The following is a 27,152-nucleotide window of genomic DNA, read 5'->3' as shown; positions in this document are numbered from 1 at the left end:
CTGTCCTGCCCTGAGGTATATCGTCTTCCATCCAGGTTCTGGCTGTGAATTATCAAAGTTCGCCTCGCCTTGTTTGCTGCTGCTCGGAACACTTCCGAATCCTCCAGACTCGGGGTCGTAGCCATGGGTGTGGTCCACATCCATCGTCGAAGGGGTAGCGGAGAGCTGCTCGCTGGTCAGTCCAAACGCGGCAACGGACGCCGGGCCCGGTGCCGAAGTGCTTGCGAAGCTTAGCGATCCCACGTTTTGGCTTGGGCTTTGAAGTCCCGCATAATGCCAAGAAAGTCACTTCTTGGGATCAAAGCGTATCCTCGAGTAGTTCTCGACGTTATACGTCTGATCCGGACAAAAATGTGGAACTGCGAATGGATCTTGCGCGCACAGGACGAGAAATCCACGGAGCGCAGACAAGCTGCGTCCGCTCAATCCTGTCTCCAGCGTTCAATCCCTTGAGTCGGCGAAATGATGAGTCGCACTCTGATGTCCACTCCTCAACATCATCATCAGCCTGACTACACCCACTGCAGGGCAAAGGCCTCTCCCATGTGTCTCCAATTAACCCTGTCCTTTGCTAGCTGTGCTCACCCTATGCCTGTAAACTTCTTAATCTCGTCACCCACTCTGCCCGCTTCCGTTCTCTTAACATGAGGATTCATAGCGCACAGAATACACAGGACACAACACAAGCGCTTACTTCCACTGAATGGTCTTTATTTGGCGCTGACAGCCTTATAAAGGTCAAGTATTGCGCAGGTACAAACAACTAACAATGATTATCTTGTCAAGGTCATGATGTGTCAAGGAAAGACGAAAACCAAAACAATAAAAACATTTAAAAATATAAAAATAAAAAAACAAAGAACCTACCAAACAGTGCACAAGTTTCACACTTTCGCCCTCTGCCTTGCACCTAAGAAAGCTAAGTCTTTCATTGATAAAAACACCGAAGGATCACTGATACAATTTCCCAGTCCCTCATTTTTCCATCTCTGCCGCTTCAATTATTTCCCTCGTTTTTTGATTGCTATTTTTTCCTAATACCGACACTCCTTGAAGTTAGGCGTGCACTTGTGACTACGGCAGTGACGGGCCAGATTACCTGGTCCCTGATCTCTAACACTTCTGTGGTGCTCGCTGAGTCGCTTGTTCAGGCACCGGCCTGTCTGCCCGATATACAACTTGCCACATGAAAGTGGCAACCTGTATATAACTTGTGTATATAACTGTATATAACCTGTATATAACTGTATGTAACTTGTGCCGATAGCGTCTCCTGAGATAGCCTGTCAAACAATCCTACCACCTTCTACGATGCACTCCGTAATGATAGCAGTGAGATTATCATTCATTGTTCGAACAATAAGATCGTCTTCCTCATTTTAAGCCGAATTCCTGATGTGCAGTGTAATTTTGAATACCTCTACCTTCCCTCTTACCGCTAACTCGTTAATGGGCTTCCGCTTCACTAGTTTCTTCCGTTCCCTCATCAAATCTAGGCTAAATCGAGACCTTACCATTCTGTGGTCGCTACACCACGCCTTTACGACGACCTCCACATCCTGCAGAATGCCAGGGTGAGTGCACAGAATGAGGTCTATTTCATTTTTAGTCTCACCATTGGGGCTCTACCAGGTCCACTTCCTGTTCTCTCATTTTCGGAAGAAGGTATTCATGATTCGTATATTATTTCCTATCTGCGAACTCTACTAATAACTCTCCCCTGCTATTCCCATAATCGCATCCTGCCTGGGTGCCAGCCTGCTTCTTGCCCACCTTCGCATTGAAGTCGCCCATCAGTACAGTCTACTGTGATTTTACTTTGTTCATTGCCGATTCCATGTCTTCATAGAAACTTTCAACGGTATGGTCATCATGGCCGGCTGTAGGTGCGTAGGCCTGCACCACCTTCAGCTTGTATATCCTATTGAGCCTATACGATAGCTGCTACCCTCTCGTTAATACTACAGAACTCTGCTACATTGCCAGTTATGTCCCGATTAACGAGGAATTCCACACCTAGTTTTCGTCTTTCCGCTAATCCGCGATAGCACGGTACGTGCCCGTCAGTATGTGCCGTAATCTATCCCTCATAAAGTAACAAAAGCTTTTGTTCAGTTCTCAACGCTGGAAACTAAGAACTTTTTCCGTTCAGTTCTTTTTTGTGAATTGCAGTAACAAAAGTGGTCCCTTCTGCATTTGCCTTGTACAGTAACACAGAAGCCTCACTTTCGCATGGACTTTACAGATTTATAAATGAAAAATGCATCCGTAACTTTTAATGCGATGTTATTCGTGCTTCTGCGTTGAGTGTTTGACTCTGAAACTTGTGGCTCACAAGTGTATTCTGAAAAACTTGGGGGCCTTCTTTACCACATTCTTAGAGAAGAAAATGTGATAGCATTAAGGTTGCCTGCTCTGATGTCTACATCGAGTGCCTGATGTTCTTGCGATTTTCCTGCAAAAATTGTGGTTGGAACCGGTTCCATTGCCATTATGTGGTATGCATGAGTCATCTTCTAGGATGTTCCAGTACCTTCCATTGGATTATCGTATGGGATTATACTCATCCAAAACATTAATACATCTTAATCTACCCACTACTCCACCTTAACCCATTTTCTAGCGTGGGCCTACTTCCAGAATTTTTCGCGGCCCTCAGATTTTCGAATCTGGTGCTACCCTATGATTGGTCTGCTGGTGGTGACATGGTGTTGACGATGTCACGACCATCTCAGTCGCATTCATAAATCGCGGGAATTCCTCATTCCACTAGTGGCACAGTGGTGTGGAGCGGCTAATCAATGCTTCACCACTGACCTGGCAGGTGTCTGTTGCAAGCACTGCCAGCGGTGGGGCTTGCGAGGCCGAGGATGCTCTTCCCGAGCTTCCGCAAGGCTCATACACAGCGCCACAGTAGGCAGTTGCATTGAATTTGTCAATGGCAGTTTGTTCGCGATCCTATGGGCAGGTTGTGATGACGTCACAAGGTCCTCCGACCTTCCTTGACCTTTGAGACGACAACCTAAATGATGTCGCATTGACAGTGTGGCAGCAAAATGCGCACAGTAATTGTTTGATATGGTGGATGCATGCTCGCTCCCTGAACCACTGCATGGTGCTGCAGCCTGTTTGTCTCACATAGGACTGTCCACAAGACACGGCATTTTATAGATAACCCTGCAATACACATGACATTGTTATGCTCTGCAATTGGTGTCACATTTGTTTTGCAGGGATTTCGAGGAGGTGAAGAGGTACAGCACAGAGCTTAAGACAAACCTGACCAACTTTCTGCGGTCACGAGCTGTGAGTAACGCACTGACCATGTGGTCTTATTATTTCTCTCATAACCTTCTGTTTGTTCTTGTGTGCCATGGACTCTTTACTCAGTCTATGTTCAGCAAATGAAACGACAGTGGAATATTCGGCTAATTGCTACCATTGTTAAGTGTGTAAATAGTGGTTCACCAGCCACCCTATTATGAGGAAGCAAGGATGCCACCCATCTGCGATACTGTGCAGCAGGCTAAGGATTTCGAGGCAGAATATAGATGAGAAAATTTTGCTGAAATGGAAGCCCCCGCACTGTCTGCCAAATGAGGGACATGGGCTTTCGAGGATTAAGAGATTGACAGAAGGACTTCCAGCGCTCTTGCGATGCTTCAACAGCAAAGACTGCCTTTCTATGCGTTGGCTCTACACCAAAACTGTCACCAGATTGAAGTTGCAGCTGACTTCTGTAGGACAATCGCGGGTGCAGTGACTACCTCGGGTCCCAAGCGTGTTCCTCCTGCATCACGGGATTCAGCAATGGATGTTGTCTTTACTCGTGAGGAACTTGATGCTGCCCTTACAGAAAGTAAGCATTCGTCTGCACCAGGTCCAGACGGAATTACATATGCTGCGCTGTGCCACCTTGGCCACAACGCGCGTAGAGAGCTACTCAGCCTTTGCAACCACTCGTGGCTAGACGGAGTTATCCCTCCCCAGTGGAAATCCAGTCGCTTGAAACCATTACTAAACCAGGGAAATCCCCGCTCAACCTGTCATCATACAGGACAATAGCTTTGGCCAGTTCTGTGGGAAAAGTCATGGAAAGAATACTTCTGGTGCGTCTGGAGTGGTATCTTGAGCGCAATAACGTATCCTAAAGCCATGGCGGGTTTCAGACGGTGTCGCTCCTCTAAAGACAACGTCATAAATCTTGTGTCCACAGTACAGCAACAGAAATGCCAGAAGCGCGTGTGTGCGGCACTTTTTCTTGATGTCAAAGATGCATACGATAACGTGACACATGAGGCCATCCTTGATGCACTAGAGGCTGTTGGAATCGGTGGACGGATGTATAGGTGGATTCAAAGCTATCGGACCAAAAGGACATTCTTTATTATGTGTGAAGATGGCTCCACACCCGTGCATTACACCTACTGGGGCGTGCCCCAGGGCGGAGTGCTCAGTCCTACTTTAATCTAACATAAGACTCCCGGAGTACCTACCTAATACCGTCTATATCTCTATGTATGCCGACGACATCTGCATCTGGGCCTCCTCTGTGACGCGTCTCCAGGTGCAAGCAAGACTTCAGAGGGCAGCAACCATAACTTCCTCCTATCTCCGAGAGCAAGGTCTGAGCATGTCAGCCGAGAAGTGTGCTATAGTGGCATTTACGCGCAAAAGTATGACTCGTTATCCGCTAACTATTGATGGCCATGCTATTGCCTATGGTGCTTCTCATCGTTTTTTAGGAATTGTTATAGACCGGAATTTATCATGGAGCCCGCATTGCAGCTTTGTAAAGAAAAAGCTAATCTCTATCACACACCTGGGTCTCCCTCGCAGCACATCAACAGTTGCTACCATTGCAATCGCCCAGGACTACCTACTCTTGACGTATTTAACCCTTGACACCCTGCAGATCCACATACGGCATCTAACAAAGATTCCCCAGCACCACCTTGTGTCAGTGGCAGATCAAAGACCACATGCAGCGTTTTCAAAGGTTATAGCAACCCAGCAGTCGTCCATCCCATCACAGTTCACCCCGGCAGCACGGCCTTCCTCTGCGCTGTGGTGTCGGCGGGAGCCATGCGTACGCCTTACAATTCCGGGCATAGCGAAAAAATCGAACTTATCGGCACCGGCCATTAAACAGATGACACTCTACCTACTCCATGCCGCATATAGTGACCACACTCATGTGTATACAGATGCTTCAGTCTCAAGTACAAGTTCAACCTACGCCATGGTCATTCCTGCAAGACGGACCAGTATTATCCAGCAAACTTCGCATCGGACAACGTCCACCGGGTCAGAATTGGCCGCTCTTCGTGCGGCTGTGCAGTACATCGGTGCACAAACACCCCAGAAATGGGCTGTGTTCTGCGACTCGAAAGCAGCCCTACAATGTCTTAATTCTGCTTTACGCCATGGCGATTATGATCAACTCGTAGCTGAATTCAGACATCTTCAACACCAGGCGCAGGATAAGGATCATGACGTCGTCTTCCAGTGGATACCGGGACACTGTGGCTTTGTCGGAAAAGACGCAGCTGACTCTGCAGCTCGATCAGCTCACGGCAGTGCCAACATTGTCCACATACCTTTGACAAGAGCCGACACAACAAGACATCTGCGAATGCTTGGCCGAAAAGAGATTTTAGCATCATGGTCTTTTCCTGGAAACTCCACATGCAGTCTGCACCGCCTAGACCCCTTACTTCAACTCGGTCCTTCGTCCGGCCTCTCCCACTGCGATGCTACACTGTTATGTCGCCTGTGGCTGGGGGTAGCGTTTACAAATGCCTACTCCCTCTTAATCGCAATGGCGGACCCTCCTGCGTGTGAGATCTGTGGGTGCGACGAGAATTTAGAACACCTTCTTTGTAACTGCCCTCGGTTTCAGCGTGAGCGTGCACTCCTGGCTGCAACACTCCACCGTTTAGATCCTCGGCCCCTTACTGAAGCCAAGATTCTGGGTCCTTGAAGTAAGCCTTCATCGCAGAGGACAGCTTTGAAGGCACTTTTCAAGTTCTTAAAAGACACAGGACTGAGTGCAAGGTTGTGAACTATCAGTGTGTGCCTATGTACCCTGCAAGTAACGGCCAACGGACATATGAAAAATTGATCATCTCCCTTTGTTCTCTCCCCTTTCTATCTCTCCCTCTGTTCCCTATCCCACGTGTAGGGTAGCATACCAGGCGTGTAGGGCAGCATACCGGGCACTGCTTATTTAACCTCCCTGCCTTTCCGTTCGTCTTTCTCTCTCTCGCTCTCTCTCGCAGAAATGGTAACTACAGCCCAGCACTGCAAACAAGACAAAGAAAATTTGATTTCTCAGTTTGAAAACAGAGCGTCACCGCTGTTGCTATGCTTGAATTCAATGCATCAGCAGTCTTCGCTGCCACGCCTTCATATGGAAACAACTTTTCTGCCATCAAAGGACACTGGTCATCATTATTGCCATCAACCAAATAAAACGCACTGAAGGACAACGCCTTCTCTTAGTGGCGTAGCGGAGACTCCAGCAGACATTTAGTGCACATCCATCTTTTACACACCGAACAAGCACAATGTCAACAAACCATTTTTTTTTTATCTTAAGGCTTAAAAGGATATTTCTATTCTCTTAAATGCTGCAGACTCACTTTCTTAAGACGGATTTCCGTCGAACTCTTGACTTAATGTCACTGTTGCTCCTGTGGTTGGGCACTGTATTTCTCTTACATGCTTCCATCCTCTCAAGGCATAGATTATGTAACAGGCCGGTCTATCAGTGCGGCAAATCTCATAGACAAAGTATAAATTGAAAAGGTTCCAAAATACTTCCATGTTGGACACCTGTTTTCACCAGTTTTACTGTTGAATGCTTTCCTTCAGTCGCTGCAAACTGAGAATGGTATTGCAAATAGGATGTAATTAATTTGTGTGCTTTATCTCTAATGCCGTAATAATGAAGTTTTTGAAAGAGAATTTTATGACTTATGAGGTTAGGTGCTTTCAAAACATACAGAAAAAGAACCTTAGTACCGCATTTCCACTTTTAAAATTTTCTTTAACGAATTTCTTTCAAGCCAGGAGTGGGAGCTCTGTCGACTTGTTCTGCGAAAACCATACTGGGCTTAACTTATCAGGTTGAAACGCTTGGTATAAGGACAGGCGTTTTAGAAGTATTCTCTCCAGGCCTTTGGAAAGCACGGGTAAAACTGATATAGGATGGTGGTTGGACATGTCTTTTCTATTACCTTTTTTGAATACAGCAGTTACTCTTAACCATCTGCATACTCTGGGGGAGAATTCCCATCAACAAGCACATGTTGAAAATGCAGGTAAGGTAAGGTGCTAACGTATAAGTGACATATTCTACATGTTTTATTAAATATATCCCGCTTTACGGGCTCTGCTGTTGCTAATGGTCAATAATGTGGCTACAACTTCACTACCCAAAACTAACTCTAAAATATTGTTTGGTCATTTGAGTTATTCGTACCAGATGTTTAAGGGAAGCCTGCCACTAATTTTTAAAAATTAATGTAAGGCTATATCTTGCCGATACTTACCTATGGGGCAGAAACATGGAGGCTAACGAAAACGGTTCAGCTTAAGTCAGAGACAACACAGCGAGCTATGGAAAGAAAAATGATAGGCGTAATGTTAAGAGACCAGAAGCGGGCAGAGTAAGTGAGAGAATGAACGCGGTTTAATGGCCTAGTCGAAATCAAGAGGAAGAAATAGAAATAGGCTTGAGCAGGGCACGTAATGCAAAGACAGGATAACCACTGGTCCTCAAGGGTGACGGAGTGGATTCCAAGAGAAGGCAAGCGTAGGAGGGAGGGGGGGGGGGGCAGAAGGTTAAGTTGGCGGATGAGATCAAGAAGTTTGCGGGGATACAGTGGGCACAGCTGGCAAATTACCGGGTTAGTTGGAGAGACATGGGAGAGGCCTTTGCCCTGCAATGGGCATAGTCAGGCTGATGATGATGATGCATCTCTGTTGGCGTCATGGCCCTGGATGCAAAAGCGACAGCACGTCTCTCTCCTGAAGGCTCACCTTGAAGGCGAAGGGCACCCAGACTGAAAGAGCTCGCACTGCATAGACTGGAGTAGGGCACAACGGAGACTACTTCACTAAACAGCACCCTGAAGTAAGTAGGTTCTTCAGCCGCTCGAAGGCTGCTACCTGTTCGGGTCTCGCGATCCAGACGTTATTGGCCAGAACTGATTGAAGGGGTTTGGTGACTTCATACATATGCGGTACAAGACAGACAACATGATGGACCATTCCCAGTAATCTATGCTCTCCCGCCACGTCCTTAGTGATTCCATTGCTTGGGCCTCACTTATGTTGCCTGAGCCTGTCTTCATTCTGTCAGCAGACACCCTGACACCAAGAAAGTTTTCCTCTGGTACCCCAAACACACATTTTTCTTTGTTCAAGGTGATGACAGCATTTGACAATTGGGACAGGACTTCTTTCAATCGCACATCGTTTTCTTGCAAGTGCTTCCAAAGACATGGATGTCATCTGTCATGCTGGCACATCCTTCTTGCCCTTCCAGAATGTGAGCCATCTGTTTCTGGAAATATTCTGGTGCTGACGTGAGACCATAGGGAAGCGACAGAAGCAGTATAGGCCGAAAAAAAGTTATGAACTTAGTCAGCTCCTGACAGGACCCAGCAAACTTCACTTTGTGTAATCCTGATGTGTCCAGTTTTGAAAACATCCTTGCATCTCCGAGGAGTCCTAATACCTGATCCACCTTTCGAAGTACATGACACTCTCGGAGGACGAACTGGTTGAGCTTAGTAAGGTCAACACAGAGACGGTAGCCTTGGAAGTGATGACTATTCCTGCACACCATGACATCGGGTTGTGAACTCAACAAATGATGCCTTGTTGCTCAAGTTTGTCTATCTCCTTCGGCACTAAGAGTAATTGTAAAACGCAATGAGTCACTCTCAGCAGAAATCCCGGCTGCAGCCTGGTGGTGTACTCATCTGGCAGTGTACCGTATGCAAGTGACAGCTCCAGAATGCAGCTGCACTGCTCTCCATAGGAATGCCACCTGTGTTTCAGGGCATGTTAGCAGTGAGCAACCGCGTTGTCTTCTTCTGCTCATGTTAATACTGCCTCTCAGAGGAGAGCCAACAATGTTACCTGTGGTGTTATAGAATGCAGCTTTTGGGTGCCTGTTCCTGGCTTTCCATGTCTTAGGCGTCGGAGTTGTCAGCGTAATCATTGGCGTAGTCGGCGTAACAGATTGCCCAAGTAGCAGAGTGAAACGCCACCTGGAAGGGGCCAGAGGCTGGCTGGCAGCGTCACCTGCCACCTTGCAGCCATGAAGAGCTGCACTCAAATTTCGCATTGCCACCTATCGCAATCGGCTGTCAGTTTTTCTCTGCCTTACTGGCTGGCAACCTGTCATTGTGTTGCATGCATCCCTTCCTGCAGCAGTGTTCAGTTTCAGACTGCACGTTTGGTGCAGTGCAGCTGAAGCTGTGGGTATAAATGCTTGGAGGTCCTTCATTCCATATTAATGTGCAAGCTGCATTGTCTCCATGTGTTATCGTGAATTTCACAAACAGAAATGGTGCTGCAGAGGCAGTCTAGATATGAAACTACCTTTTGCTGCACATTTTTCCGTGCCACAGCACGCAGCGGCTGAAGCAGGGTACAATTTCCAGAGACTAGCAAAATGGAGGCACCACTATTTCAATCTCTGCCATTGGCATCGTTGGAGCCTTTATACAAATTGGCCGCTGCAAGTTCGGCTTTATTGTGTTGGATTGGTTGTTCCTTTGTCCTCGTCCATCTTCTCAGTGGGGGGGGCGTCTTTGAGATCCCGGAAAATTGCAAAAAAAAATTATTTTTATGTGTTGCATCCACTTTCATGCTTCGTTTTTTAAGCACTATTCCGATGGGTAAACCCCGAGCAAGATCTTGCCATGTTTGTATGCCTGCAACGTTTGTGGGTTTGTGTCAAGTGGAATAAAGAAATAAAAATAAATCAAACAAATATCTGACTGGGATTGGAACCCGCTACGGTGCGAACAGGTGAGCATCATTGGCCACTGCGTGAGAGCTCTAGGCTATCAATGCAGCCAAACACGCCTCGTGTTAAACTACAACGCACACTCGTGCTGTGCATTGCCGTCACCTTCTTCATAACTAATACTACTATCAAACTAATATTAACGCTTTGAGCTGTCTGGTGGTAGTGACAGAGATGTGCGCTGCATGGATTGCCGTGGACTATGTTGCGGCAGAAACGCGCTGGAGCAATACGCAGTTGCGTTGACAACGTTGCTGCAGAAATGCAGTACTGGAGCATAGGCCAACGGCTTACAATGGGTAAATTGGCTTTGATGGTGAAAAAGTTTGAGACACATATAACAGGCTCCCTGGGTCAATGGACACCTCAACAGCGCTTTAAGGTACCTGGTAGGTGGCATCCACCTGCAAAAAAATATGCTTTCGCACAATATGCTAAGCCGCGAGCCATATTTACTCGCATAATTTGCGCTCTTTTCCCTTTTCATTAAGGCTTCAAAAAGGAGGTGCGCAAATTACTGAAAAATTTAGCACATAAACGCTACAATGGTCATAATGCACAATATATACTGTTGTCGCGAATTGGTAGCGCGTCCCCAACTTTCCGAAGGGGAACGCTATCCCATGCAGATTCGAACAAAGATCAAACGAAACAAAGAGAGGATACAAAACAAAAACGAAAAACACACACTCAGCACGCAAACAACACTACAGAAATAAAGGAAATTCACCAGGTACCGAGTGTCCCAGGTGAATAGGAAACAAAAATGAAAAACACTCAACACACAACACTACAGAAATAAAGGAAAGTTCACCATGTACTGAGCATCCCAGGTGAAGCGGGAATGCCTTGCAGACAGGAAGGAACCTTGCAGACAGGAAGGAACGCGGGTGGATGTAGTGCAATGCGTCGCTGGCGCTGCATGGAAGAAAGTGGAGCAAGGGAGCCAGGTGGTGGTATGAGCGGAGAAGAACATGGTGAGACGCCGGTGGTCTCCGTCAAGAGCCCGAAGAGCTTGGCAGCAGCAGGAGAACCGTAACCAGATCCCGTCCGAAACGCCAGAGGCTTAAAGCAGGCTATCCAAGGGTACCTTTAAGCAGTATGGACCCTCAATCCATTGGCTGCCGCCTCCAATCTTGGAAGGGACACAGGAGGCTTACGTTGGTGATCTAAGGGAGGTCACGGCAGCACAGACCCAACGTCTGACGGCTGCCACCTCCACGCTTGAATGACATGATCTCCGCTGCGCTGTCTCCCTTCACACCTCGGTTCTCTGACACGTCAGCTTTCCACTCCTCGTGCTCGCCATGCTCTCTGTCGCCATCGCCTTTACACACACCATTCGCACGTGAACAAGTGCAACGCTGGGCAGGCACGCACAGCGCTCCGCTGTCCGACGCACCGCGTTCACAAACCCTCCGAAGATTTGTTGTGCACCTCACTTATGCCCCCCCTTCGAAAAGTTTTTCAGATAGAAAAAAGTGTCATTGGTGCACAAACACTTATGTTCATGTGGTAAACAGGCAAGTTAGACGCCATTGAAGTCACCAAAGGCACTTTACACAGTGATACATGGAGGCACATAGTGACGCACACAGAGAGAATATGTCAAACCTTATACATGTGACAAAATGCAAAATAAAAACAGTACAAAATACCAGACAAGCTTTTAACATGTCTGTACCATGAACATGAATATGTACACACTGAACAACACATAACCGCAAAACGAAAGGAGAACAACAACCTACATACACTACCAGGCTACATTTGCACAGATAACAATTGCAAACACCGGATAGTAGCACTGTACATTGGGTATCAGCCTCCGGCAATATATAAACCACTCATGCAATCAGCACCTACGTTTTCTGATCCTGTCAACTTTTTCGATTACAACGAAAGATGACGCTTGCACAGTCTCTTCGGACACACGCTCTTTGTATCGCTTAAGCATATTGATGTGGAAGAGCTTCTTCGTATGGCCCAAGTCAATCCAATAATCCACGTCACTCTTTTTGCCAGAAACCACGAATGGACCTTTCCATTGCATTAGCAGTTTATTGTGGCTGCTGGGCTAAAGAATGAGGGCACGATCTCCAGCACTTAAATGCCGCTTCTTGCTCTTCCTGTCATAACATTTCTTGTGAGACTGTTGAGCACGCACCAAATTTTGATGTGCCGCGCTCACAGTTTGCTCAAGACATTCTCTTAGATCGAGAACGTAACCATATGTCGTCTTCATGTCTTCTCTGAGCTCTTCCCTTGTCCAGAGCTATCTGAGGATGGTGAGCAGTCCTCGCACATGTCGTTCAAATATCAACTCAAGCGGAGAAAACCCCAGACTCGCCTGCGGCACCTCTCTGTATGCGAACAGAAGCGGAGCGATATAATGATCCCATGTTTTGGGCTGCTCCTGACTGAGCTTCCGCAGCATCTGCTTGAGTGTGCTGTTAAATTTCTCCACCATCTCATTGCACATTGGATGGTAAGGGGTTGTGCTGAAATGTTTCACCACCAAGATATCATTGAGCTCTCTCATCATTTCGGATGTGAAACAGAAGACCTGGTCACAAAGGATCTCTCTCGGAACACCAATTCGTGAAAACATCTCCACCAAACCTTCTGCCACGGTTGCCGAGTCTGTCTTTGGCAGAGCCACGGCTTCGGGATACCACGTGGCAAAATCGACAAGAGCAAGAGTATATCTATTCCTTTTCACCGATGTGGGCGATAGCGGACCGACAATATAGACAGCGACCTGATCAAATGGAGTTTCGATAAGAGGCATGCGTCCCAACAGAGCTTTCCCTACTTTGCCTTTCGGGCACGTCCTTTGACAGGTGTCGCACGACCTGACATACCGCTTAATCTCCTCCTGCACTCCCGGCCAGTAGAATTCTTCCAGAACTTGATCTGTAGTCTTCTTAAAGGGACTATGCAATAAATTAATTGAGATTACGTAAAGTAGACGAGAGATAGGCATTTCATCACTCGTCACCCCAACGCAAGAATTTTTAAGCTAGCATCAATAACAGCGAAGATATAGACGATTAAAAATTACACTCCTCCTCTCCCTCCTGAACTCGCACACGTGGGGCACCAGACAAAAATAAAGAAAATAGCTCTGGGACTGGGCCCCGCCCATAAATATGTCATCCGCTGACGTTCCTTTTGCAACTTCCGGTTGTCGCTCCTAGCTCCTCAGCAGCAGTCAGCGGCGTGATTGTGGCGCGCGTCGGGTTTCTTTGCTTGTCGTCTGTTGTAGTTAGCAGTAATGGACCCGGACCTCGAGGCACGACTGCTCGCTCTTACGGCCGCGATGGGCATCGAGCCCTATGCGTTCACGCCGTACTGGCTGAACGACAGTAGCGACTCGACTCGGCGAGCACTGCGAGTGGCTCCGGAACTCCCGACGGAAGGAGGCGGCAGAGGAAAATTGAAAACCATATGCGCGAAGGCAATGCCCTGGCTCACGCTTACTTGAGAGGGTCGCGCGGCGGCACGAGCAGACGATTTTCACGACTACCGGAAGTGTGCCCGTGACGTCGTGGCTACCGTGGCTCTAGCGAATGACAGCCTGGTGACGTCATAGGTAGAGTGACGTCTTTTTTCACGATTCTAGTTTAAAAATCGGTCACTACGAGCACACCAATCGGCCCGCGAATTTTAAAAAACACGGTTTTTAAAAATTCATAATAAATTGCCGGCTCAGTTCCGAAGACTCATACTTGGTGTGAATGCTTCTTAGCATCATTTCTAAGCATTGAAAACATTTACAAGCGACCTTTTATTCGTTGCATAGTCCCTTTAATGCCCTGATGCTCGCCAACGGGCTGTCGTGGGCAGGCCTTAACACCTGTGATCGGCAAGACTTGGGAAGTGCTACCTGTCGAACCTCTCTGCCAGAGGCGAGATGATAGAAGCGGTACAGCAAACCCTTTTCAGCAGTAAAACGAGCTTTTGGGCAAGTTGGTTACTTTGCTTCCACATAACTGCAGCGTAAAAAATTACGAGCACAAAAAAGGGGTCGTATGTGTGTCGTATGTGTTTCTCCCCTTTTTTGTGCTCGTAATTTTTTACGCTGCAGTTACCTTTTCAGCAGGTTACGAGTGCAAAGTGCCGTATTTGCCATGGAACACCTTCCCTACTTTCACCCAGCACGCCTTCAATGACTCATCGTCTCTTTGCTCTGCTTCTAACACTTCCTTGGTGAACCTCATGGGACAGACGCTTAAAGCAGCTTTTTCCCTCCTTCGTCCGGAAACTTCCTTTCCTGCCAACACCACTTTTGGGCCCTCGCCCTCATCATTTTCACTGGTGACCGCGTCATTGACTATGTCAGGACATAATTTAGCAACGCCCTCTGATTTCTTCCAATAATATCTGGATTTGACGGCTCACTGGCCTCTGGTATATTTGCAATTATGACATCGAACAATGGTGTCTCCATGCACTTTACCAGGGCTATGCCAGTGAAATAAGGGAAAGCGATATAGACTTCTGCCTCGGGAACTTCCAGACTACTGCCATCAACAAGGAACACCATAGGTCTCGAGCCGGTGAGAGCTGAGTCACGAACTAGGGCTCTCCGCACCACCACTGTATTGCTCCCCGTGTACCGTAAAACACGTACGGGTAGGCCTCAGAGCTCGCCCTCTAGTACAGGCATGTGTTGGGCGTATGCAGGCTTTTTCCGGACCAGTCCAACCACCACCTTATCCTCAGCTGGTTCAAGCCTACCTGCTGTTGTGGACGCAGTTTCAGGCGCAACACTCTCTGGCTGAACACAACAGGACGATTGCTTTTGGTTTTCGTGCTTCCTTGAGCAGGAACTTTCATCATGCCCTGTTTTTCGACAGTAAACACTATAAAGCTGTTTTAGCTTAGAGCGACAGTCGGCAGCCTTATGTCCAGGTCGATTACAAATGAGGCACCTTCCTGACTGTCTACTCGATGGCACATCCTTCTCTCATGGAATGTCCACCTCGAACGATTCTTTGAACGAAGACAAGTTTCTTTGCCGCTCAGCCTCCAGAAAGTTGTCTGCCGCCTCAGCCATTTTGTCCAGCGTCTTGCACTCTCTTTCTAGAAAAAAAATCGCCAGACGACTATGACAGTTCCTCATGAACTGTTCGGCCACCACCAAGTCACGTAAATCATTGTACGTTGTGGCCATTCCCGACATCTCGACCCATCGATCACAAAGACTAAGCAAGCGTGGTGTTTATTGCTTGCCTGTTTCTTTATCAAGTGGCTTACTTTCACGAAACCTTTCGCGATAACCTTCTGCTGTAAACCGAAAATGTTGGAGCAGTGCTAGTTTTGCCTTATCATAATCTATTGAATCTGTGGGAGACAATCGACCAAACACTTGGAGACCCTCCCCAGTCAAAGACCCACTCAGTGCTGTAGCCCATTTTTTCTTGGGCCAGCTGTGCTCTTCTGCGATATGCTCAAAATGTTTGAGGTATTCATCCAAATCATCCCTGCGATCGTCGAAAGGCGGGATCAATTTGTGTGGGCTAAGCGCTTCTGAGGGCCCCGATGCGGGTTCACCTACCTCCTCCAGCTTCTGCGAGCCTTAATTGGAGCTGCAATCTACGCTCTTCAGCTTCTGCTAGCAACTTTGCATGCACGCGTTCGGCTTCTGCTGACAACTTTGCATGCACGCGTTCGGCTTCTGCTGACAACTTTGCACGCTCGCGTTCGGCTTATGCTTTCCGCTCCTCGGCCTCTGCTTGCGCCTTGGTGTGCTTGCATTCGGCTGCACGTGCTGCGCTTTCCCTCTCTTGCTCGGCAGCCACCCAAGTGCGCAGCTCGGTGTCTTTCAACCCCATGCGTTCACCCAACTCGACCAAATCTTTTAGTGTCGCCATCTTTTCTTTTTACGGGCCCACGAAAAAGGAAAAATAAAAACCACGTCTTTGTCCTCTCGTGGACGCCAATTGTTGCAAATTGGTAGCGCGTCCCCGACTTTCCGATGGGGAATGCTATCGCGTGCAGATTCGAACAAGAGTACACGAGAACAAAGAGATCAAACAAAACGGAGCCGTATTTACAATCTAAAGGAAAAGAGCCAATACGAAATAAAAACACGAAAAACACACACTCAACACGCGTACTACACTACAGAAATAAAGGAAAAAAGTTCACCAGGTACTGAGCGTCCCAGGTGAAGTGGGGATGCCTTGCAGACAGGATGGAACGCGGGTGGATGTAGTGCGATGCGTCGCTGATGTTGGGTCGAAGAAAGCGGCGCAAGGGAGCCAGGTGGTGGTACGAGCGGTGAACACGGGGAGACGCCAGCGGTCTCCCGTCAAGGGCCCGAAGAACTTGGCAGCAGCAGAAGAATCATAACCAGATCCCATCGACGGCAGTCCGAAACGCCAGAGGCTTAAAACAGGCTATCCAAGGGTGCCTTTAAGCAGTTCGGACCCTCAATCCATCGGCTGCCACCTCCAAGCTTGAAAGGGACGCAGGAGGCTTACGTCGGTGATCAAAGGGAGGTCATGACAGCACGGACCCGACGTCTGACGGCTGCCACATCCATGCTTGAATGACACGATCTCTGCTGCGCTGTCTCCCTTCACACCTCAGTTCTCTAACACATCAGCTCTCCATTCCTCGTGCTCACCACGCTCTCTGTCGCCGTCACCTTGCACACACCATTCGCACGTGCAATGCTGGGCATGCACGCGCAGCGCTCCGCTGTCCGACGCACCACTGTCGACTCACCGCGTTCACAAACTCTCCGAAGATTTGTTGTGCACCTCACAACTGTATATTGCTGCCTATACGTAGACCCCCCCCCCATCTCGCACCCCTCGCTGGCAACAAAAAATATTTATGCCATATCTAAGACACATATCCTGTCCCGTTTCACCTCACGTTATGTACTTCCTCGCATGTTGGCATGACTGTGCATGCGCAGCTCAAAGCAATGAGCAAGCAACGATATAATCACAAAGCCAGCAGTGGAATGCAAAGGAGATAACGGGCGATCAAACGGCACCCTCGCGTGCGGCCCGCTGACCAGCTGCAAACCGAACAGCAAACGGTTCGATAGCTTTGGATTTGGGCACGCGTGCAACTGTTCATCCGGGAAAGCGACCGTCAGCACGAGCGAGCCAGGTAGACTGTGCACAATTCGTGCCCACGCCACTTGCATATGGTGGTGCGGCCATGCTGATCTTTCGAGGCCTTTTAAAGTTTTGTTTAAAAAAATCTGTTTAAAAAGTTTAGGGTGCGCAAATTATTCGCGGGCACAGATTACATGAGTAAACACGGTATTCTAAAGAAATTGTTGCCTGAACCATGGAAGCTTATACAGTGGGCGCTTTTATCCATGACTGGATGCTCATCGTGTGAAGCAGATTTATTCATAACTGTTTTGACCCCGTTCGTTTTGTTGCATTTCTAGAGCTGTACTGCAGTCAAGACATTCTTCGTTTTTCAAATTTGGGAATTTTAAACCTTCTGTATACAGTTTTCTTCCCTGTCTAGATATGTCAATGGACACTGCATCACAAAAATTCCAAACTAAAATTGGTGCTTTATGAAAGAAAATTCTAAGAATGTTTTTACCTGTAGCGCGCTAGCAGCAATGCAGTGAATAAAGAGATTTAGCATACTGGAGACGCATTAGCAGAGATGTATGCCGGTTTTACGTACGGGACCTGCGCATGCATAGTGGCATGGGCGTGGCCAGATAGGACCACTTCGCATGGCTTACGTAAAAGTGGTGTACATCTCTGGTATGCTAAAGCTCTCTAATGTTGAACCAGCCTTCTGCCACATTTTATTAACTCTGCAGACTTTTTACAGGAATCGGAAGAAAAATACACATTAGAAAACACTTTTCTGGAGATATGACAGTGAAATTTTGTTAGAGTAGTCCTCAAGTGGAGTTGCAAGCTGGGCTAGTCTCTAGGCATTTGTAGAGGTGTTTCAGTACAGAGAGACCCGACGGTGTGCGCAGCGTCTGATGGATGCAACACTGGACTTCCACGTGGTGCACCAGCAGTACGGCCAGGTGCTAAGCGAGCTGAGCCACCGGGAGGGGCCGGGCGGCCGCGGGGACCACCTGCAGGCGGCCGGCCAGTTCATGGACCGGCTGGCCCAGGCGCCCCTACCCTTTCTTGAGGAGCAGGAGGAGGCTGCCGACCGCCTCAAGGAATACCTGGGATACGCCAACGCGCTGCTGTACGTCTTCCTTGGGGTATTATTCAAAGCCTTGACTCCTAGCACTGCAGAGTGGCTGGGCACCATGATACATGCCTGCAGAATGAAATTACGCTGCACACTTTATAACAGCTATACTCTGCGACAACTTCTTCTGGCAGTTGAGTGGTAACTACAAAGCCGAAACACACAGAATGTAGTCCACACTTGTAGTTATTAGATTTCTCTTTAAACATAATATGCTGTCAATATTTGTTACTTAAAGCATATTTCTAACACAGGTGCCAAATTTTAACGTCGGAAGTCGAAGAAAACAGTTTTCTCTGTTACAGTGAGTTTGCTAGACGAGAAGCCTCCATAAACGGCGCTAGCTGCTCCAGCGGCAGAGTGTGGGTGCCGCAGGGAGGCAGCCGCACTAATTGGCAGAATGACACTGTTATGGATGCTCTGCCCCTGTAGCCTTGCCTTCATTGCCAAGAAGCTGTGAAGCATAAGAGCACAACACATACTCAAGACGTGCTGCTTTGCAATTAATCTTTACGCACAGAACTAAGGAAATATGAAGAAGCAATGGTGTACTTGTGAACAGTTTTCTGGCCTAAGAATTGGCGCATTGAGAGTGAAATAGACTAAACAAGTGAAATAAGAAAGAACTACTTAATGTCTCAAGACACCACTTACAAGTACGATTGGCTCACACAGGTGCCTTTTGTCTTCAGCGAATGTTTACATTATCTATCGGGAAAACCAATGCTATTGCTAATAATTAATTCTTGTGTCTGCAAAGTTTGGCTGACAGCTATGTGAGCTACAGTAAGGTATGTTGCTGGTCAAGTTCACTTTGCATGTTACGTTGTGATACAAGGCTTTACATAGACACACACACAAAGAGACAGGACGACAAGCACAGGTGCCAACTTCCAACTGTTTATTACGCCATAGGAGCACATGTATTTATAACATCTAGCCATGCCCACATTCACGACTTTGTGCTTAGCAGTTGCCAAAACTTATCACACCAAAAGGTCTGAAGAAGGGGGCACCATGGTCAAACCAGAAGTTTGTGCACTATCCATACCTCGGCAAAATCGCAAGTTCCCACTCAGGCTCACCATAGAAGTTTGGTCAACCTATGGGCTCATTCAAACTCACACTCAAAGAGGCCTGGGCTCACTCAAACTCGCGGCTCATTTGGACTCTCATTTTGACTCGACTCATCTGGGCTCACTCGTTTCAACTTAAGACTCATCTGGACTCGCTCATTTTGACTCGGGACTCATCTGGACTCACTCACTTCGACCCGGCTTGGACTCACCTGGACTAACTTGATCATTTTGACTCAGGATTCATCTGGGTTCACTCTTTTCGACTCGGGACTCATTTGGACTCACCCACTCATATCGACTCACGACTCATCTGCGCTCACTCATTCTGGCTCATTCGCACATTTAAGCTTATATTCACCCAGGCTTACCTTGATTCGGGACTCCTATGAGCTTACACATCTTACAGCTGAATTGCTTTTACTGCCAGTGGCCCTAGTTATGTACCTAAAATGTCAAAAAAATTGGTTCAAAACATGATGGCGCGATGAGCTCTTAACTGCAGCTACCCTGTAGCTGCCGCTCACGGGACATAAAGATCTGAGGCCACTGCGTTTGCAAACAGCCAACTAAAAAACACCAAAGGAAGAACTAGAGCAACTGCGATACAACAAGCCACAGCTAATATCCAACGATCGCGCCACCGGTCGCGCCACTAGAAAGTATTCTAGTTCACTATAGTTCAAACTCACAATTCAGATCACGTGAGTCCAGGCTCATTCTCCTGAAGAACAGCGTGAACTTGGACAAGGACAGAAGGAAGGCACAGACGGGTGCTGTCCTTCTTTCTGTCCTTGTCCAAGTTCGTGCTGTGCTTCAGGAAAATGTCATACCAACTCGCCCAAGCATCCGTTTTAACAGGCTCATTCACGATTCAGATCATAATCTGAACGTCAGTCCAGACTCACTCACTACTCAGATCATGATTACAGTGTTTACAGTTCCAGTGTTAAGTTCATTGTGCCTATGTTTTCATCATGAGTGCATTTACACAAACCCATTTGTAAGTCCCTCCTTATGTAATGCCTTCGGGCCTTTAAGGATGAAATTAATGAAACATGAGTCAGACTCACTCACTACTCAGATCACAATCTGAACATAAGTCTGGGCTCATTACTGCTCTGATCATGATCTGAATGTGAGTACGGACTCACTCATGACTCAGATTTTTACCTGAAGTGTGCCCGAGTGAGTCCGCCGACCTATGACCATATCTGCACAAGGTGTCACACAACTTCAAGAAAGTAACAAGCAGACACACGGTACTGTTGGTTTTTTCAGCGCCAACAAGCTGTCTAAACATTACCCCATATAAGTAGCACAGAAGCGCCCGGCTGCAAGACAATGCACGAGACAGTGTACATCCGCTGAGTTGTGTTATCATCATCATCATCAGCCTGACTACACCCTCTGCAGGGCAAAGGCCTCTCCCATGTCTCTCCAATTAACCCTGTCCTTTGCCAGCTGTGGCAACCCTATCACTGCAAACTTAATCTCCTCTGCCCACCTCACTTTCTGACGCCATCTGCTACGCTTGCCTTCTCATGCAAGCCACTCCGTCACCCTTAACGACTGGCGGTTATCTTGGCCAAGCCCATTTCTTCCTCTTTATTTCGACTAGGATGTCATTTACACGCATTTTTTCCCTCACCCACTCTGCCTGATTCCGGTCTCTTAACGTTACACCTATCATTTTTCTTTCCATAACTCGCTGCGTTGTCATTAACTGAAGTTTTACCCTTTTTGTTAGCCTCCACGTTTCTGAACCATAGGTGAGTACTGGGAAGATTCAGCTGTTGTATACTTTTCTCTTGAGGGATATTAGTAAACTGTCATTCATAATCTGAGAGAACCTGCCATATGCGCCCCACCCCATTCTTATCCGTCTAGTTATATCCCTCTCATGATACGGGTCAGCTGTCACTACCTGCCCTAAGTACACATATTTCTTTAACACTTCCAGCATCTCGCTACCAATTGTGAAGTGCTGTTCTCTTGCAACTGTTGAACATTACTTTGGTTTTCTGCATGTTAAATTTTTTGGCCCTCCGTTTTGCTCTGCCTGTCTAACTCGATCATGCTTTGCAGTTCATCCCCTGAGTGACTTAAGCAAGGCCTAATACTAAGGTATTCTCCATTAACTCTTACTCCCAACTGTTCCCGATCTAGGTCTCAGAACACCTATTGTAAGCAGACGGTGAATAGCATTGGCGAGATCGTGTCGCCCTTCCTTACTCGAATTTTATTACTGAGTTTATGGAGGACTATGGTAGCTGTGCAGTTGCTATATATATCTTCCAGTATTTTGACATAAGGCTCTTCCACACCCTGATTCTGCAATGCCTACATTAATGCTTTCTCGTATTCAATGAAGGCTATGTATAGGGACTGGTTATGTTCTGTGCATTTCTCTGTCACTTGATTGATAGTGTGAATAGGGTCTATTATCGAGTATCCTGCCTGATCATTTGGTTGATTGAAGTCTAAGTCATCCTGCTTCTATTTTTGATTACCTTAGTACCTTGTAGGCAGCAGACAGTAAGCTGATCGGTCTGTTATTTTCCCAGTCCTTGACGTCTCCTTTTTTTATGAATTAAGATAATGTTAGCGTTCTTCTAAGCATCCGGCATGCTGGAAGTCATAAGGCGCATACAGGGTGGCTAGTTTTTCTAGCACAATCTCCCCTCTGTCCTTCAACAGATCTGCTTGCTGTTATCTGATTCTCACCAGCTGCTTTTCTCCTTTGCATTGCTCTTGAGGCTTTCTTTACTTCTTTCGTTACTGGCGGGATGTCCCATTGCTGTGGATTACTGCCTCGATCTCATGAACGGTTTGATTACTTTGGCTGCTGTATAGATATGTGTAGACCTCTTCAGCTACTTTAGCTGTCTTATCCATATTGCTAATGACATTAACCTCTTTGTTTCTTAGCGCATACGTCCCCGCAGGGGGCCGTCTGCAGCTTGCAGGCGTTGGTGAGTGGCGACACCACGGGTTCCCGAGCATCCGCAGGGACATCCCTGCAAGGGGATGATGGTGAACCGTGCATCACCACGGACCCGAGCACCCGCGCTTCGCCGTGCGTGGCATCGCCGTGTCCGCGGAAAAGGGGATCCTGGTGGTTGAGCCGATGCCGAGCGTTAGGACCTTTAAGGCCCCTCGGCGGAGGCAACACACCACTTTGGCCCCAGCTTCCTGTAGACGGCACCTCCGGCCTGACCCGACCAGCAGAAATCGGCAGTCGCCTTTTCCTGTCCTCCCCTCTCTCTGTCTTTCAGTTTCCTATCATCTTTCTTAGAACTTTCCTGTCTCCTCCTCCCTTCTCGGTTTTTTCACTTTTCATAGGCGGCGAGGGTTAACCTTGTGTGGCCAACCACCCTGAGTTGCGTCATATTTGGTTATAGCAGTGGTGTATAGCTGGCGTGGGCAGGGCTTGTTTTAAAGTTCCTGTCCCGTCCCCTTGTTGGCTCCATGGTGGGTGGCTGGCAGGCACCATGGCCGAAGAACAAAGTTTTTTATGGCTTCCTCCCTGCTTACTAATGATCGCCCTCTGAAAAGGGGCGAACCGATGTCACATCCCAGTTTTTAAACAAAAAGAAGACAACTTTTCCTAAGTACCACATCGTCCACAGTAAAGAAACAGAAAAGCCAGCCAGACAAATATCCCCGTTCCTTGTTTCAAGACTTCTTACAGATTCCTTGGGCCCTCAGTACAAAGTCACAAAGTTGGCTAGTGGTGACCTCCTGTTCGAACTTCTCGACATTACTCAAATATCAAAGCTTGCAAACATTGAAACTTTTGGCAATATTCCTGTCTCTGTCACACCACACAGATCATTGAACACAGTACGTGGTGTCATCTCAGACAATGACTTTCTGCACCTAACAGAGGAAGAGATGCTTGAAGGACGTTCTCCGCAAAATGTAACCAACATCCATAGAATTACAATCCGCAAAGACAACAAAGAAATTCCAACAAAACACCTGGTCCTGACATTTGCCTCTTGCACCCTACCCGAGCTAATCGAGGTAGGCTATGCAAAAATCTCCGTTCGCCCTTATATACCCAACCCTAGACGCTGTTTCAAATGCCAGAAGTTCGGTCACGGCTCACAAAGCTGCCGCAGCCGTAACACCTGTACTAAATGTGCCTCAAATGACCACCAATCAGACGACTGCGATGCTGCGCCATGCTGTGCAAACTGCAAAGGCGACCACGCTGCTTATTCAAGGTCTTGTCCTGCCTGGAAGAAAGAAAAGGAAATAATTACAAGAAAGACAAAAGATAATATCACATTTAAAGAGGCAAGAAGGCGTTATGCGATGTCACATGGCACTTTCTCCATCACTCCTCACACAAACTTCGCCGATGTGGTGCAGGGGCGCGGCGCATCACAGCTGCTTTTGGCACCTGCCCAGCTCACACTAAGTGAGGTTGAAGCAGGGCCGTCCGCGCCCCTGGCAGATGCAGCGAGAGCTGCTATGCCACCCCCGCAAACGGGCCCGCCGGCCACCAAGTCGGCAGCCCGCAAGGCTTCCCCCGTTTGGGAGAAGTCCACTACCCCCCTACCGGTGGATTCCCCGCGGAACTCCAGCGCCTCCACTGAGGCGATGGATACAACTGAGAGCTCGCCTCGGCCACAACGGCGGCAGGGCTCCCTTTACCGAAAAAAAGGAAAAAATCATGATAACAGGCCCTCAAAAAGGAGGGACCTGAGGATCAGAATACATCCTTTTAAGAATTTATAGTGGCGTTTCTTATCCACTGGAACTGCCATGGAATTTTAAATAGCTATGGTGATGCAACAGATCTCTTACATTCTCTGTCTCCTGTGGCACTGTGCCTTGAGGAGACCAATTTGGGACCTTTACACAAAAATATTTGTAAAAAGTATAAAGTCTTTCGCCATGACCGTGAGCAGGCGAATAGGCTCTCTGGAGGCATTGCTGTTGTAGTTCAGAGCGGTGTTGCAACGCATGAAATCAAGCTCCAGACGAATTATGAAGCCGTTGCAGTCACTGTTATTAGCTTTAAAACAATTACCATATGCACAGTGTATCTTCAACCACACCTCACAGTAACACTCCATGACCTAGAAGCACTTTTTAATCAGTTACCAGAGCCATATCTGGTAGTTGGAGATTTTAATGCGCACTCCCCATTTTGGGGGAGTGAACAGACGAACACTAGCGGCTGGGTTTTAGAAGATTTTACTCTATGCAACAACGTCTCCTTGCTCAATACAGGCAAACCCACATACTGCACTCCATACTCAGGAAAGATGAGTTGCATAGACTTATCTTTTAGCTCTCCATCCGTTTTTACAGATTTTAAGGGGAATGTTCTTGACAACACATGCGGAAGTGATCACTTTCCAGTTATAATTAACTTTTCATCACCACCACCAATCATTCCAACTAAACCACGCCGTTGGAAACTGCACTTAGCGGACTGGCCACTATTTCAAGAAAAGGCCTGTCTCGAAAAAATATTTTCAGGTGATATTAGCCTTGAGGAAAAAAATGAAATTTTTACAACATGTATAATTGAGGCTGCACGTCTAGCTTATTCCGCAGTCGTCAGGACTAGTACGTCGAAACAACAAGGTTTGGTATAACGAAGATTGCAGAGAAGCAAAAAAGAATCAAAACAAAGCCTGGGGAACTTTCCGAAGATACCCCACACACGACAGGTTCATAGATTTTAAAAAGGCGAGAGCAAAAGCACGACATATCCGTCGCAATGCTGAAAAAACTTTGTGGAAAAACTGCGTATCGTCAATAAATAGTTCAGTTGCATCAAAACAAATGTGGGACCAAGTCCGCAAACTTAATGGCGGCTTTTCTCCCTTCACAATTCCTTTCCTAACATCTCCGGATAGACAAACAAGCATTAGCGAACAGGCCGACAAACTAGGAGAACACTTTGCCACAGTTTCGAGCTCCTCACACTACACACACTCATTTTTAAAATACAAGAACACAACTGAAAAACAATGACTGCCGACCAGTGGCAGTGCAAATGAACATTACAATAAATTAATTACCGACAAATAGACGGCACCATGCCCAGATGAAATCCATTATGAAATGCTTGCACACCTCTCCGAAGATGCTGTAGAAGCTCTTCTGAAATTCTTCAATAAAATATGGCAGTCTGGAAAAATGCCAGAGGCGTGGAAAAACGCCGTGGTTGTGCCATTCCTGAAATCTGGAAAACTGTCAACTTCGGCTGGTAGTTACAGGCCAATAGCACTTACGAGTTGTCTTGCTAAAAGCTTTGAAAGTGTGCTAAACATTAGGTTAAGGTTCATCCTAGAATCGCGAAAACTTCTTGATATTCATGATGTGGATTTAAACAAGCACGCTGTACAAACGATCATCTCGTCCATCTTGAAAACACAGTCCGTGAAGCATTCATACACAAACAGCATTGTCTGGCAATATTTTTTTACTTGGAAAAAGCTTACGATACCACCTGGAGGTTTGGGATTCTTCGTGACCTCGCGGATCTAGGTACCCGTGGCAGGATGCTAAACTGTCTAAAATACTTCCTCTCTGACCGTTCCTTTCGTGTACGTCTAGGTTGCACGCTTTCGAAAAAATTCATCCATGAGAATGGCGTACCGCAGGGCTGTATTCTATGTACCACGCTCTTTATTGTAAAAATGAACTCAATATCGCGAATAATTCCAAAGTCCATCATGTATTCCGTATATGTTGACGACCTTCAAATTTCATGCACATCATCCAGTTTATCAACATACGAAAGACAGACACAGCTTACACTGAACAAACTAGCGACTTGGGCACAAAAAACAGTTGCCGTCCTTTTCTCACTGAAAAGAGGCGTGCAGATTGATCCCACCCTGCACTTGAATGAAGCTGTTCTACAAGTAGAAAAAGAGCATAAATTCCTAGGCATAACTTTTGACAGAAAGCTCACATTCCTACCTCACATAAACACCCTCAAAAAGAAAACTTCCCGATCGCTAAATATACTGAAGATACTCTCACGGAAACATTGGGGGTCCGATAGGTTATGCCTTTTACAGATCTACCGCTCCGTAGTACGGTCCACTTTGGACTATGGATGCATTGTGTATGGGTCTGCAAGACCATCATACCTCAAAAAACTGGATCCTATACAAAACCTGGGTCTCCGTTTATCAACTGGTGCATACAGAACATCCCCAATAAACAGTCTATATGTAGAAACAAATGAACAATCTCTTGCAAACAGAAGAGCAATGCTTACCTGCTCGTATGTACTAAAAATAAGATCCTAACCAAAACACCTTTGTTACCCCATAGTTACCAAGTGCACATCTAGAAGACTGTTCAACAATAAACCACAATCAATCAGACCTTTATTACTACGCTTTGAAGATGCATGTCATGAACTGCATGAAGTTGATACATAACACGTTAAAGAACAAATGGCAGAAAGAGTGGGATAATGAACTCAACAACAAACTACACTTCATAAAGCCCACCTTGGGGGAATGGAAGTCATGCAGACACCAGGAACGTTTCACTGAAGTAATCTTATGTCATCTTCGCATAGGACACACACACCTGACACACAACTACTTACTTACAAAAGAAGACAAACCTGTTTGTGAAAGATGCGGAGGCGAGCTCACACTAAACCATATCTTATTCGCGTGTTCAAACCTAGAAAAACTAAGGAAAAAGTATTTTAGTCAATTTTATGATCAATGCATTCCATTTCACCCAGCACTACTCTTGAACAATAATGCAATTGTTGACATTTCTTATGTTTTTAACTTTTTACGTGAGGTTGGTTGTCTTAA

General features: G+C 46.9%; 1 protein-coding gene across 2 annotated transcripts in view; it reads left to right on the top strand.

Moving 5' to 3' along the window:
- The first annotated feature begins 1,837 nt into the window (after positions 1-1,837).
- Positions 1,838-27,152, top strand: part of LOC144124466 (sorting nexin-4-like) — a 48,387-nt gene continuing 23,072 nt past the window's right edge. For both annotated transcript variants that reach the window (XM_077657146.1, XM_077657145.1), the window contains exons 1-3: positions 1,838-1,886; positions 3,234-3,306; positions 18,030-18,253. In XM_077657146.1, the coding sequence (XP_077513272.1) occupies positions 1,864-1,886; positions 3,234-3,306; positions 18,030-18,253 (320 nt within the window). In that variant the 5' untranslated portion in view covers positions 1,838-1,863. The remainder of the gene's footprint in view (positions 1,887-3,233; positions 3,307-18,029; positions 18,254-27,152) is intronic.

The sequence above is a fragment of the Amblyomma americanum genome, chromosome 3 (genome assembly GCF_052857255.1).
Source record: "Amblyomma americanum isolate KBUSLIRL-KWMA chromosome 3, ASM5285725v1, whole genome shotgun sequence".
Taxonomy (NCBI): Eukaryota; Metazoa; Arthropoda; class Arachnida; order Ixodida; family Ixodidae; genus Amblyomma; species Amblyomma americanum.
The sequence above is the reverse complement of the archived record's forward strand: the minus strand, read 5'-3'. Positions and strand labels throughout refer to the sequence as shown.